The sequence below is a fragment of the Thermobia domestica genome, chromosome 18 (genome assembly GCF_964235325.1).
Source record: "Thermobia domestica chromosome 18, izTheDome1.hap1.1, whole genome shotgun sequence".
Classification (NCBI taxonomy): domain Eukaryota; kingdom Metazoa; phylum Arthropoda; class Insecta; order Zygentoma; family Lepismatidae; genus Thermobia; species Thermobia domestica.
Window position 1 is genome coordinate 73,231,238 of NC_137471.1, and position 14,308 is coordinate 73,245,545.

At 39.0% G+C, this 14,308-nt stretch overlaps 1 protein-coding gene across 1 annotated transcript in view; it reads left to right on the forward strand.

Moving 5' to 3' along the window:
• Positions 1 to 14,308, forward strand: part of Ac76E (adenylate cyclase type 2 Ac76E) — a gene marked incomplete in the record, with an annotated part of 460,518 nt that overhangs the window by 312,692 nt on the left and 133,518 nt on the right. Inside the window, 2 exon segments of the mRNA XM_081745497.1 lie at positions 3,978 to 4,124; positions 14,145 to 14,246. Of these exon segments, the coding sequence (XP_081601623.1) occupies positions 3,978 to 4,124; positions 14,145 to 14,246 (249 nt within the window).

Consider the following 14,308-nt stretch of genomic DNA (forward strand, 5'->3'; position numbering starts at 1 on the left):
CAAGATTTTCAAGGGAAGTTGCACAGTTTGCTTATATTAGTAATTGACAATGTTTGAATAGTACTGATTCGGTTGTTAAAAAGAGCAGAAGCGGGACCAGTAACTACGGCTGTTCCGATAATCGAGTAACCGATAACAATTCGATAAAATTTCAAAACCGCTTCATCGATAAAGAATTTTAATTTTATTGAATTATCGAACTTTCGAGATTCCCGAAATGTTTGAGACTCTCGAAATGTCCGAGACTCTCGAAATGATCGATACTGTCGAAATGATCGAGACTCCCGAAATGTTCGAGACTCCCGAAATGTTTGAGACTCTCGAAGTGTTCGGGGCACTCGAAATGTAAAAAACATTAGACAACTTCGAGACACTCGAACTGTTCGAGAATCTCGAATTGTTTGAAAACAGCAAATACAGAAATATATCAATATGATCGCATTTGTCGAGTTGCTTGAATATTTAGAAAAGTTCGGGATTATCGGAGTGTTCGAAAGAAACGATGTATTCGAGGTTATAGTTGTATATAATATGTATTACATACATGCAGAGTGTTCATTTTAAAACTTCTCTCCTTAGCAATGTAGTGAAGGAAAAGGTTTTCCCCCACCAATCTATACAAGGTTTAAGCAGTCTGTCAGAAGAGAGAAAGAGGAAGAGAAAACATGCATCACCCAAATGGAATTGGCATCCAAGACAACATTAGTCTACTAATAGTCACTTTGCCGATTGCGCCAATAACGGAGCAGGCAGAAAAATAATTTTACATATGATTTCGACAAATACAACTTTGCAATAACTTATCAGATGAAAAAAGTTGTTTGACTAGTTTGGCTGCAAGAAGAAATCATTGGAGAGGTGAAGGAACCGAACTGTTCATCACTACTTTTGATAATATCCGAAACTTCGATAATACTCGAAATGTCGATTCGATAGTACCCGAAACTTCGATAATACTCGAAATGTTGATAATACCCAAAACTTCGATAATACTCGAAATGTCGATAATACCCGAAACTTTGATAATACTCGAAATTTCGATAATACCCGAAACTTCGATAATACTCGAAACCTCGATAATACCCGAAACTGCGATAATACTCGAAATTTCGATAATACCCGAAACTTCGATAATTTCAAATATTCGAACGGTTTCGAGTAACCGATGACAACTCGATAAATGGTCACTCCCGAAGTTCGATAGGTCTTCAGCCTTATCGAACACCCCTACAAGTAACCAAGACATTATATATATATATATATATATATATATATATATATATATATATATATATATATATATATATATATATATATAAGATTTAAGCGATTTTAAAGAAAATCGCATGCAACTTACAAACGTAATGATTTAGAACACTGTATTTTAAACATATAATAGCCAGGTATGTAAGAAACACATTAGTGTCAGTTCATAGTTATGACCATAGTTATTGAAATATAAACTTTGGTGCAAAGTAACCCCATAGTTGGGGTTACTTTGCACAACATAAAAAGAATGTTCAACATAGGAGTTGAGTTAATTTTAGTTTAGCGTCCGTTTCAGCAGCGAGGCTATATGAGACGTGGACCGACTGATTAACGTGGAAGCCGAACCACATGAGCTCCCGCCGGGAATCGAACCCGGGTCTCCCACGCCAAAGGCGCGTACGCTAACTGCTTGGCCACGAGGGAGCTCTGTTCAACATACGAACATAACGTTTCTATGCAATGTTTTCCTTCAGTATTTATACATGTTATTTTCTACACAAAACTGCATGCAGTCTACAAATATTGATATTAGAATGATGGTACCGGTATCAGTACTTAGTTTCAATTATTGATATTTGTAAAGAAAATTATGTATTTTCTGGTACCGGTACAGGAACCACATTCTAATAGTTTAGCATATCTTCCACAAAAATGCCAACTCAGGAACAGAAAAAAAAAATCCCCGTGAACTAATTTCCCTTGGTTATTCCTTATGTCCAAGAATATCATCTCAACCGTTATCAGTGGAAGATTTACGGGATTTAGGACTTTCAGGCTGAAGCCCACACAAATTGCATGATTTCTTTTTTTAAAAAAATCTAATGTTAGTCATTCCTATGCGTATAAGCTGCAACCCCCCCCCAAAAAAAAAATGTCAAGTGATTTCTTTTTTTTAAAAAAAAAAGTCTTTGTGAGTAAAGCCCCTATCAAACTAGTTTTCTGGATCCGCCACTGTTCATAATTTATTTTCCAACAAGAAATTCATTCCGGCATCTTCCTAAATAGAAAAGTTACCTAAATTTAGAATGCAAGAGGTTTCAGTAGTAATAATTTCCTATCTAAGCGATATTTTGGACCAGTAGAGGGTGAAACCTCCTTTTCCCAGTTTTATTTTTTTATGACTTTAAAACGTTTCACATTTCAATTTCAACTATTGCATCAAAGTCCCATTATACATGGTAGTATTCTACGAAACTGACTTAAGTTTGACGGAAATTCTTGTACGTGATGTCTCTCAAATTTTGGTGGCCTTTACGGTGACTGGTTTCCATACCTCTACAACAACGAGCCCTCCCTGTAATTAGAACTGATGTTAACCGGCAATATTATAGCCAAAATACAGTTCGATGTTCTATCTTACGGTGGCAATTGAAACTTCCTCTTTACACAACCCACTAGATTTTCCCAGTATACTGACCGCAAAGAGTCATGAAGCCTGGACTCTACACAAATCATAGCAAATCATAGAACTGCTTTCCCCTCACGCGTGATGCATCGGAAGAATTCAGGATGATTCGTGAAGCTGCCTTCCGAATGAACACTTACCATAAAGAAAAAGTGAAACAGCAGAAGCACACCGACAATGTTGCCAAACTAGAAGACATCGCAAACGAGCGACGAAAAAAAATAGCACTTAAAGAACTATAGCACAACCACTAATAAGTATTCCAATTTACTAGTAACAATAATAATAGCAAAACTATGAAATAAGAACCAGAAAAATAACAACAAAATCAAACTTAGCGGCAATCCAACCACATTGTACCCTCAGAAAATGTTCTCCGTATAGTCCGAGAAGTGACACTGGCAAAATTTCACGAGTGGGGGCTCACGACCAGGACACAACCTCACGTTCTATTGGATGGTGAAATGGGTAAATCTAGGTCAATCTTCACGAGTCCTAGCGATCACTATAGTCACTAGACTATTTTTTTCCCTACCAAGCAAACTTCAAAATCACCCGTTTTGATGCGGGAAACCACTAAATTGGTAACGCTAAATTTGATATACTTTTATTTTTATTTATTTATGTATTTATTGTCACGGAGGAAGCTTACCTGAATACGTACCATGTTCGTGTTTGTGCTGTTGGGGACTGGAAACGAGCATTTTGATGCTGATCAAATTTTGGAACTTCTTCATGAGGGTTTTAGTTATGATATTTTTTTTAAACAGTAAAAGATATATTCATTTTTAAAAGATATTTGTATCATTTTTTTCTAGTGGAACTAGAGTGCACCCACCGACTAACATGTTTTCTGTACTATTGAATGACTGATTTCCTTGATTCTTGAATTTTTTTTTTTTTTTTTTTTTTTTTTTTTTTTTTTTGAGGATTTTCTCTTCAAAATGCAATAATTAAATGACTTTTGTGTTATAATAGAAACATACACCTTGTTACATCTCGACTACACTTGAAATATTTGAAAAAGGCCGAAATTCCCAGTTCCCAGTCAAAGAAACTATGGAAAAAATCTTCGTTTTTTTGACGGGAGGGGGAGGGGTCATTTCCGAGCCCGTTCATCCCTATTCACAAGCCACGTATTATTCAGCGTATTGTTTACGTCAATCAGCTATTGCTAGTTTAGTCAATTGAGAACTCAGTAACTGGTAGTGTTAAGCAATTTAAGGCCCACGCTGTATTGTAAAATGTGAGCTTCAGAGTTTTTCCATAGTAACATGCAACTTCCTTTTTCTGTTTCTTCTAGCAACTTTACCACGAGAGATATAACTGCATAGCAGTGATGTTTGCTTCAATTCCAAACTACAAAGAGTTCTACGACGAGAATGACGTAAATAAACAAGGATTAGAGTGCCTCAGACTGCTCAACGAAATTATTTGTGACTTTGATAAGGTAAGTACTGTGACTTCAGCTGCAGTCATTTTTTTTTTTTTTTTACTTAACTAATGTCATAAACGTACGAAAGGTCGATCTAGAACCGTCGTTCGCAACTGGATGCTCTATAACATCACAGTTTTTTTTGCTCCTCTTCTTAGCAAACAACACGGAGAAAACAAGAACAACATCCCATTCAACGTTGATAACAGCAACAGTGACGTTTTGTTTGAATGTTTTTTTTTTTTTTTTACTTTACTTTCCACAATATCCCAGGTTGAAAAATTTCCTCCAACTCGACTCGAATTCGGGTCGAGTTTTGAATCGAGTCGAGCCAAATCCAGCTCATTTCTGTGTGTAGTTTCAAGTATTCTCTTCAAGTAGCTATCCTACATAGACAATATAATTATCAATGGTACTACTTTATTATTATTATTATTATTATTGTTATTATTATTGTTATTATTATTATTATTATTATTATTATTATTATTATTATTATTATTATTATTATTATTATTATTATTATTATACATTATTATTATAACAACACTGTGTATAACCATGAAAAATAGGTGGTTTGTATCTCAATACTATAAACTAGTTACTTCAGATCTCAGTCGCCAAGAAGTCTTCAGCAGGTAAGAACATCGTTTATGAGGCTCTGAGTTTGAATTCCAAAGGAGCAAGTATTCGGGCTCTAGCCAAAAGTTGTATAAAATTATAGGGTGCCGGCCAAACATGTTGAACACTGTTCGGCCAAGGTTTAGGGTTGTCAATGACTCCAGCGCCTCGGCTCACAGCTTATTCACTATCAAGTTGAACCGAGAAGTGAGCCGAGTCAACAGCTCACTTAACCGAGCCGGCTCGAGCCGATGCCCCACCTCAGCCTAGCCGGCTTGAGCCTTTCGCTCAGTTGAGCTGAGTCGAACCGAGCCGATGGACTCGTTTCAACAGAGCTGGCTCGAGCCAATGGCTTAACTGAACCGAGTCAGTGGCTCACCTCAACCGAGCCGCCTTAAGCCAACGGCTCAATTGAGCTGAGCCGTTGGCTTATCCCACCCGAACCAGTTTGAGCTGTTCGTCTATTGAATCGAGCCGGTGACATCACTACAGGGGTTGGGTTTCTGCTTAGGCTCAAAAATTCGACCGTGTAGGTCTCAGCCTTGATGTACTGGTATATACTTATATTGGTACTCACGACATTTGTGGCTGCCTTGTTATAAAAATCTACTGTCGTCTCGTTATCGAGACGAAACGAGATGAGAGTAGTGTCCTCTGTTGTGAGCAACACTAAAAGTATTCTACATTATTGCTTACATTTCTCATGACCTTCGGTTTCCAATCTAATCAGGCCATTATTTCAAAACGAGCTGAATGAACGAGCCATTTACCAAACTCGAATCGATTCGAAACTCGACCTCGAAAACAGTGACTCGGCTCGGAACTCGATTCGAGAAAATTACCTTTGACTCGACTCGAAACTCGAATCGAGTCGAGTTTTATCTTGACTCGTGCCCAACCCTATACCAGTTAGGCTAAAGAAAATAAAATAAAATCTTTCAGTTTAATACCCCACGGTTATGCCCTTTAGACTGAGACGAATGATTAAGACAAGTGAATGATGATGGAAGAATCGGTGGAATGAGAATGGGGAAGGAACCGATGTTGTCAACCACAAATTTACTTAGCCGGGGATCGAATCAGGAACCCCACGTACCAAAGTTAAGCACTTGACCACTGAGACAGCGTGCCTCAATGTATTCTAAAGAGGACGGTGATTATGAAAATGAATAAAATGGTGGAATGAAAAAGTGGGAGGAAATGGTAAATCCCAAGAAAACCTACCTATACAGTGCTTGTCCGCCAGAAAGCTTCACTTGCCGCGAGCTGGTATCAAATCAGGGGCTCCACAAACCAGAAGTGAGTACTCTTTAACAGTTGTAGTGACAGGGAAACAAGATTGTCTGTGTAGTTGATGGTTTTGCAGATACACTATACTACTCATAATTATCCAAGACTTCGTCATATGCTGCCTACTTTTGTTTATTGCGTTTTCCTACCTTTAGCTCAGGAAAATAGACAAAAAGAAAGGGCAAAAATTGGTGAAGGTCCTACATAAACTGAATTGTTGTCAAGACTTTTGTTTCGATATCTTCAGTATATCCTGAAAATTATCCATTATATTTGCCATGGATTTTTGTTTTTGGAGGAGGGTGAAAGAGAAGGAATTATAGGTTTTTGTAATTATTTCGAAAATTATCAATTTTTCGAGGAAAACAATGATTAGGAAAATTGCAGTTTGTATTATTTACACAAAAATGTCCTTTTCGATAGAGGGAATTGTCTGAACAGACATAAGGTGGGGGATTTTAACTTGAGACTGCAAAATATCTTTTCAAAAATAACTATCAGACAGTAAAAAATGTTCGAAATAAAAAGTTATTATTTTGGAGAGAAAAATTTATCTGTGATAAAACAGGGGCGGATCCAGGGGGCATCGGGGAAATCTCCCCCCATGCCAGAATAGGATATTTCTTATTTTAAAAATAAAACTTAGCCTAAGAAATTTCACCTTTGTATTATAAATGTAAACCTATTGAATTCGGAAGACCGTTCCCCCAAACATTCAGCCTGGATCCGCCCCTGGCGATAAAAGTAACCAACTCCGAACCCCCCTGCGAGTGGGATAAGACAACTTGAAAACTGAAATGGGGATACTCATTTTTAATTGCATATTCGGATTCTACGACGAAAATTAGTAAATTTTATTCGAAACATTTTTTCTCGATTCCTGATAGATGGCGCTCTGACAAGTAAACCTTACGTTTGGGTGAATCGAGTTGCTGACCGAGACACGTATGAGAAAGAAGTACTAAATGTGGTTAGTATTTCAGTGAAGTTGTAGGTGCGAAGCTCCAGGGGTTTAGGAGATACAGCTACCAGAACATCACATGGAAGTACAGAATAGTCTTCATACAGTTGGAGATAAAAGCTCTGTAAGACCTCTTGTAACGACAAAGGTGAATAACAAATATATGAGTACATATTAGGACTAGGGGGAAGTCATATAGTAAGGGTATACCTGACGGCAGCCATCTTGAAATCCGCCATTTTGAATTAAGGTTAAGTTTTTAAAATGGGAATAGGGTCATGTAATACATGATTTAAGGCGCAAATTTAATCAGAAGAACAATGGTGACGTTAATTTTGATTTACGCGCAATTGGTAAAAAGTTACAGGGAAATTAAATATTGTTGCAGCATATGTATTAGTCATTTACCCCATCACTTAAATTTTGTGTTAATGATAACAATTAAATGAAAAGCAGGTGGATAAATATTAGGTCTATGGTAAGAGTTGCCTTGATGGCGGCCATGTTCAAATCCGCCATTTTGAATCAGACAAAAGTTTTAAACAAAACGCATAACGTTGACACCTTATTAATAGCAAATTTTACCATAAATCCAACGTTGACACCTTATTAATAGCAAATTTTACCATAAATCCAACGTGTAAAAGTTATGCGTTTTGTTTAAAACTTTTGTCTGATTCAAAATGGCGGATTTGAACATGGCCGCCATCAAGGCAACTCTTACCATAGACCTAATATTTATCCACCTGCTTTTCATTTAATTGTTATCATTAACACAAAATTTAAGTGATGGGGTAAATGACTAATACATATGCTGCAACAATATTTAATTTCCCTGTAACTTTTTACCAATTGCGCGTAAATCAAAATTAACGTCACCATTGTTCTTCTGATTAAATTTGCGCCTTAAATCATGTATTACATGACCCTATTCCCATTTTAAAAACTTAACCTTAATTCAAAATGGCGGATTTCAAGATGGCCGCCGTCAGGTATACCCTTACTATATGACTTCCCCCTAGTCCTAATATGTACTCATATATTTGTTATTCACCTTTGTCGTTACAAGAGGTCTTACAGAGCTTTTATCTCCAACTGTATGAAGACTATTCTGTACTTCCATGTGATGTTCTGGTAGCTGTATCTCCTAAACCCCAGGAGCTTCGCACCTACAACTTCACTGAAATACTGAGCACATTTAGTACTACTTTCTCATATGTGTCTCAGTCAGCAATTCGATTCACCCAAACGTAAGGTTTACTTGTGAGAAAACTAGTTTCACTAAGGGTTTTTTTTCCACTCGCTCAGGAAAATTAGAGCAAAATCGGATACAACGTCGAAAAAAATTCCGACCAATCTTCATTTTTTGTGGAAATTTTTATTTTGACGTCTTCAGCATATCCTGAAAAAAAGCACCCTTAATTTTCTGTGGCTGTTTGTGTTGGAAGGGAACGGATGCAGGAGAGTAATTCTAGTTTGTTTGTTTTTTTTTTTTTTAATTATCTCGTGATTTGTCAGTTTTTGGAGGAAAATAGTTGTGAGAAAAATTGTAGTTTAGAAAAGTCTACATAGGGAAGGTCTTTAGACTTCTTTTCGTAGAATCAATCGTTTTCGAATAAAAGCTGTGGTAAAGTTGCAATATTTTTTTTTCAATATACTCTTCTCCAGTGTTTGTTTCAGAAACAATGTTCCGGGGGGCACACTTAGTATTCCGGGCGGGCACTACTGATACTATACTATTTATTAGTATTTTATAGACGTATTATTTTGCTCTGTTCCGGGGGACAGTAGCCCCCTCCCCCCCAAAAAAACAGGTCTGAAAGAAACACTGCTCTTCTCCACAACATTGCACAAGTTGAGTACTGGGTCCGTTTATTACGTCGTCTTCCCAATAGTCTTAATCCATATCGAAGTACAATATAAATCAATGTAAATTATTTTACCTGTTCCTCCAGATTGATTCTACTTGAACTTCTTTATCTTCCTTGACGACTTCGTCAATATTTTCATCATTTCGTGGCCTTGCGTAGCGTAGTCGCTAACGCTCTCACCTTCGGTGCGAGCGGTCCCGGGTTCGATTCCCGGTGGGGCCACTCGGTCGAAAAAGTGCTCAACGCTTTTTCAGGCCAGCCACACTGAATGAGGTTTTATTGGGTTTTCCTCATTCAAACCATGCAAATGCCGGGATGGCATCTAACTTATAGGTCCCAGGCCGCTTCCTTTCTTCCCCAATCCTTTCTTCCTTCTCTTTCTCCGGATAGTGTGCTCGCCGAGGGACGTTATCCCTCAAAACGTAACGGACTAAATGGCCTTAGATGCCGAAAGCCCAGAAATCTAAAATCCTAAATTTTCATCTTTTGATTCTCCCTTTTGTGGAACTAAGAAAGCCATAGGATCTACTTCTGTATCGATGTCTGCATTATTTTCTCTTTTCTTCATCTCGGCGTTTAAGGTTTCGTTTTACATGTAGATTTGAAATATAGGGTGTTCCGAAAAGAATGTACCCTTTTCAAAAAAAATCTCGGTTCCCCTGATGTCATATTTTAATCCTTTATGTTTCAAAAGCAAGGTAATATATCAAAGTTTTTTTTACCTACCTTACAAAGATTAAATTTGGGCGTCCTTCGTGACACGGCAGATATCTGGTCGATAGTCCATTTCCTCTCATAATCGAACCAACATGTCTCTAGTAACGGCAGCAAAGGCTTCTGTGATCCGCTCTCGCAGCTCTGTCAGATATTGAGACAATGGTAGAACAAAGACGCGGTCTTTGACAAAGCCCCATAAAAAGAAGCTGCATGGTATCATGTCTGGAGGCCTCGGGGACCATCTCAACAACAGTACATTATTAGGACCCATGCGACCTATCAACTCTGTGGGAGCTGTTCATTCAAATACCCTCTCACATCATTATGGAAGTCGGGTGCAGCTCCATCCTGTTGGAAAATGAAATCTTTGTAATCCTATTCAAGTTGTGGTATCAACCACATCTGGAGCATGTCAAGATACGAGCGTCCCGTTACAGTTCTTTCTGCAAAGAAAAATTACTTATAGAGTTTCATTCTGCACATATCAGAAAAGACGTTCAACTTTGGGGAATCTCTGACATAATCAATGATTCGCCGAGGGTGTTCTGAACCCCTAGATTGGAACATTATGTCTTTGACTTTGAAGTTCTACACTGATCAGCCAGAACATTATGACCACCTACCTAATAGTCGGTATGTTCACCTTTAGCACGGATAATAGCGGCGACGCGTCTTGGCATGGAAACAATGAGGTATTGGTGGGTCGCTGGAGGGAGTTCACAGCACATCTGCACACACAAGTCACCTAATTCCTGTAAATTCCGGGGAGGGGGAGATGCGCTCAGACACGCATCCCAGGGGTGTTCGATTGAGTTCAGATCCGGCGAGTTGGGGGGCTAGCTCATCAATTGGAATAGGTCACTGTGTTTCTCAAACCACTCCATCACACTTCTGCCCTTGTGACTTGACGCTTTATCTTGTTGAAAAATGTCACTACCGTTGGTCGTCGTGAAGGGGTGTAGCCTACGTGGTCTACAACCAGTGTACGATACGCCTCGGCCGTCATGGTGCCTTATACGAGCTTCTCTGGCCCCATGGATGCCCACGTGAATATTCCCCAGAACATAATTGAGCCGCCACCAGCTTGTCTCCGTCCCACAGTGCAAGTGTCAAGGAGTTATTCCCCTGGAAGACGATGGATTCGCAACATCCCATCGATGATGAAGAAGGTATCGGGATTCATAAGATTATGCAACGCTCTGCCACTGCGCCAAAGTCCACTGACGATGGCGACGTCCCATTTCAGTCGTAGTTGCCGATGTCGTCGTGTTAACATTGGAATATAGATAGGTCGTCTTCTGAGGAGGCCCATCGTTAGGAGTGTTTAGTTATGAGTGTTCAGACACACTTGTACTGCGCCCAGCATTAAAGTCTGATGTTAGTTCCGCCACAGTTCGCCGCCTGTCCTATTTTACCAGTTTACCCAACCTACGACGTCCGATTTCTGTAATGAGGGGGCCCCAACCCCTCGACGTTTGGACGTCGTTTCACTTTGGTTTTGCCAGTTGTTGAAGACACTCACCATAGCACTCCTCGAACACCCAACAAGTCGTGCAGTTTCCTAAATGCTCATGTCAACCCCTTCCCCCTGCCATTACAATCTGCTCTCGGTCAAACTGAAATAGATTGCGCACCTTCCCCATTTTATACACCGCCAGCACGCTTACTGATACTACATGCACCGTGAACAATCTTTAGCTTACTGATAACTACGTGTGTCTGACTAGCAGGCATTCCTCGTCAGGTGACGCTGCTATCGCCTGGACGGGTTTATATCGATAGTAGGAAGATGGTCATAATGTTCTGGCTGATCAGTGTATATGCCAACGCTTAATGGTATTCTTGTCAGGTAGACCGACCCCAAACTGTCGTCGAAAGTTGACAGACGTCTTTGCATATTCCACAGCACTAAATGTCTTTTATTGTATGGGTGAAAAAATTGTGGTCTTGGCGGAATGAAGCATATTTCAATCAAAATTTTGAGTATTCAATAGCAATCCTTGTCACTGACACCTCTCTCCACACACTGGGCACCTAGAAAAAAATCAAGAAAAAAGTACACTCTTTTTCGGGCACCCGGTATGTAATAACCTAGCGTAGTGCAATTAAAAAAAAACTTTGGATATTATACATGAGGATAATACAAAATTAAACTAAGAATTGATTGTTTTGATTGATTGTTGTTTTGTAACCCCATTGAGGAAGGGCTAATTAGTTTCTACTGTATTTTCGGAAAACGCTTAAACAATACATTGACGCTAATTTTCCATACTTTGCTCCAGGGTGCGAAATTCTATGGATAGGATGAATTCTTCTACCTAGTATTTTTGGAATAAAATTCTCCCACTAATAAGTTACTTGGGGGAGGAGGGTAAATAAAGCAGCATTATTGTAAAAATGAAATGAAATCTTTAAGTTTTACGTCCCACGATTATGCCGGTTAGGCCAAAGGAGACGGTGATTATGAGAGATGAGTGAAATGAAGAAAGTGGGAGAAAACGGGAGAACCCCGAGAAAACCCACGAGCACGGTGTTTGTCCACCAAAGTCCACACAGCGCGAGCTGGGATCGAACCAGGGACTCCAAGCACCGGAGGTGAACGCTCTACCACTGAGCCACCGCTCCCCCAGCAGCATTATTGTCAGTGGTTACAGTAAATCATATGTAGTTAACATGGATTTCATATGTAATTAAGATATGAACTAATGAAATCGGAAGACACACAAAACAAAATTTGAGTTAATTAAGAGCTGATAATTGCTTAAACTAAATAGAAACGAAAGGAAAAAAAGTAATGTTTCTTTCATTTCTTTTGTTTTTTCTCAGTGGTAGAGCGTTCACCTCTGGTTCGATCTCAGTTCACGCCAAGTGGACTTTGTGGTGGACAAACACAGGTGCGTGGGTTTTCTCGGGGTTCTCCTGTTTCCTCCCCCTTTCTTCAGTCCACCATTTCATTCCTCATTATCACTGTCTCCTCTCCTTTAGCCTAGCTGGCATAACTGTAGGAGATAAAACTGAGATATTTCATTTCATTTTTTCGACATTCTGCAAGCCACCAGATTATACCACATACTTACACATATCTTTGCTCTTACTTTAGTCAAATCAACTGTTTTCATTTCTTAGGTATAAAAATTATATCCAAGTTACTACAGTTAACTCACAAAAGTAAATTCTTATCTTAATAGCAATGGTCGAAGTGAGGCGGTATGCGGTGGTATGCCATACCACCTCTGGTTTTTCAGTGATGAAGGCATACCGCCTCTGGTTTTTCAGTGATGAAGGCATGCCGCTTCTGGTTTTTAGTAGAGATGGCCAGAACCGGTTTCCGGCTCTAAACGGATCCGGTTCTAGAAGATCCGGTTTCGGAACCAGGTCTGGAACCGGTTCTTCGAATCCAGGTCTGGAACCGGTTCCCACGATTCGGTTCTGGAACCGTGTTTTTGGATCCAGGTCTCGATCTGGTTCCTAAAATCCCGTTCTAGAACCGGGTTTTCGGATCCAGGTTTGGAACCGGTTTCTAAGATCTGGTTCTGGAACCGGGTTTTCAGATTCAGGTCTGGAATCGATTTCTAAGATCCGGTTCTGAAACCGGGTTTTCGGATCCAGGTCAGCAATCGGTTCCGGAACCGATTCTGAAAACCGGATCTCCAAGAACCAGTTCCTCGCGGAACCGATTCCGCCGGAACCGAAACTTTGTGGACATCCCTAGTTTTTAGTGATCAAGACATACCGTCACGGGAGAGTAGATGCTAAATACCTTTAATAAATCCATTTTTATACACAGTTATTGTCAAATAGCTTTGCACGTAAAAAGATTTTATTTCTTATGTAGAAATAATTTTTAAGTTAAACAACACGGACATTTTTTTTTCCTGTCTTTAGTTTTTTAAATTAGGTGTTTTCAAAGAAGTTCATCTAGTGTATATTTTGATGTGCCATATTGAATTGTTTCTTTCATATGTATGTGTGTCTTCTTGTCTTAATTCATATAAATGTCCTGTTTTGAGCATGAGCGGATTTTGGGGTTGTCTGGTATGGGGGCGATTCTCCGGTTGTTTGGAATACCCCTCATTCGAGTTGGGGCCCGAGAGTTTTCCCGCAGGGAATTGTTAATATAAAAACTCGGTTTTTGAGCATTTTCGTGTATAATTCTCTGTAATAAACCATAAGGGAATATTTTTTTTAATTCTTTCTCAGAAAATTGTTTTGGAGTTATCATAGTTTCTCCATCCTCCCCCCCCCCGCTATGTCGAGTTAAAATGGTAATAAAACATACCCCTTCTGCTTTTTTCCCCACTTCGAACACTGTTTAATAGTTAATAATTAATAAGAGTAATTTAAACAGAAAACTGTGAAAATCGCGGAAACGATATGCTCACCTCAAACTTAAATGACCTGGGATCGAACAACTGGGTTTTGTTATATTTGTGGAATTAACACAAGAGTGAATTTGCTCGTACAATAAAAGCTATCTAATCAGTTTATATTTTACCTATTATTGTATAATATTATTATTATTATTTAAAAAAAAATATTTGATTGATAATGTGTATTCTTTCTTGTTTGTTTCAGTTACTATTGAAACCAAAGTTCAGTTGTATCGAAAAAATTAAGACGATAGGAAGCACATACATGCTGGCATCTGGCTTGCGGCCAGGCAAAGAAGAAGGCGGGGTAAGTCACTCAGCACGTAGTTTCTAATTTTGCCTACAGATGGCAGAGGCAGTACTCTTCAA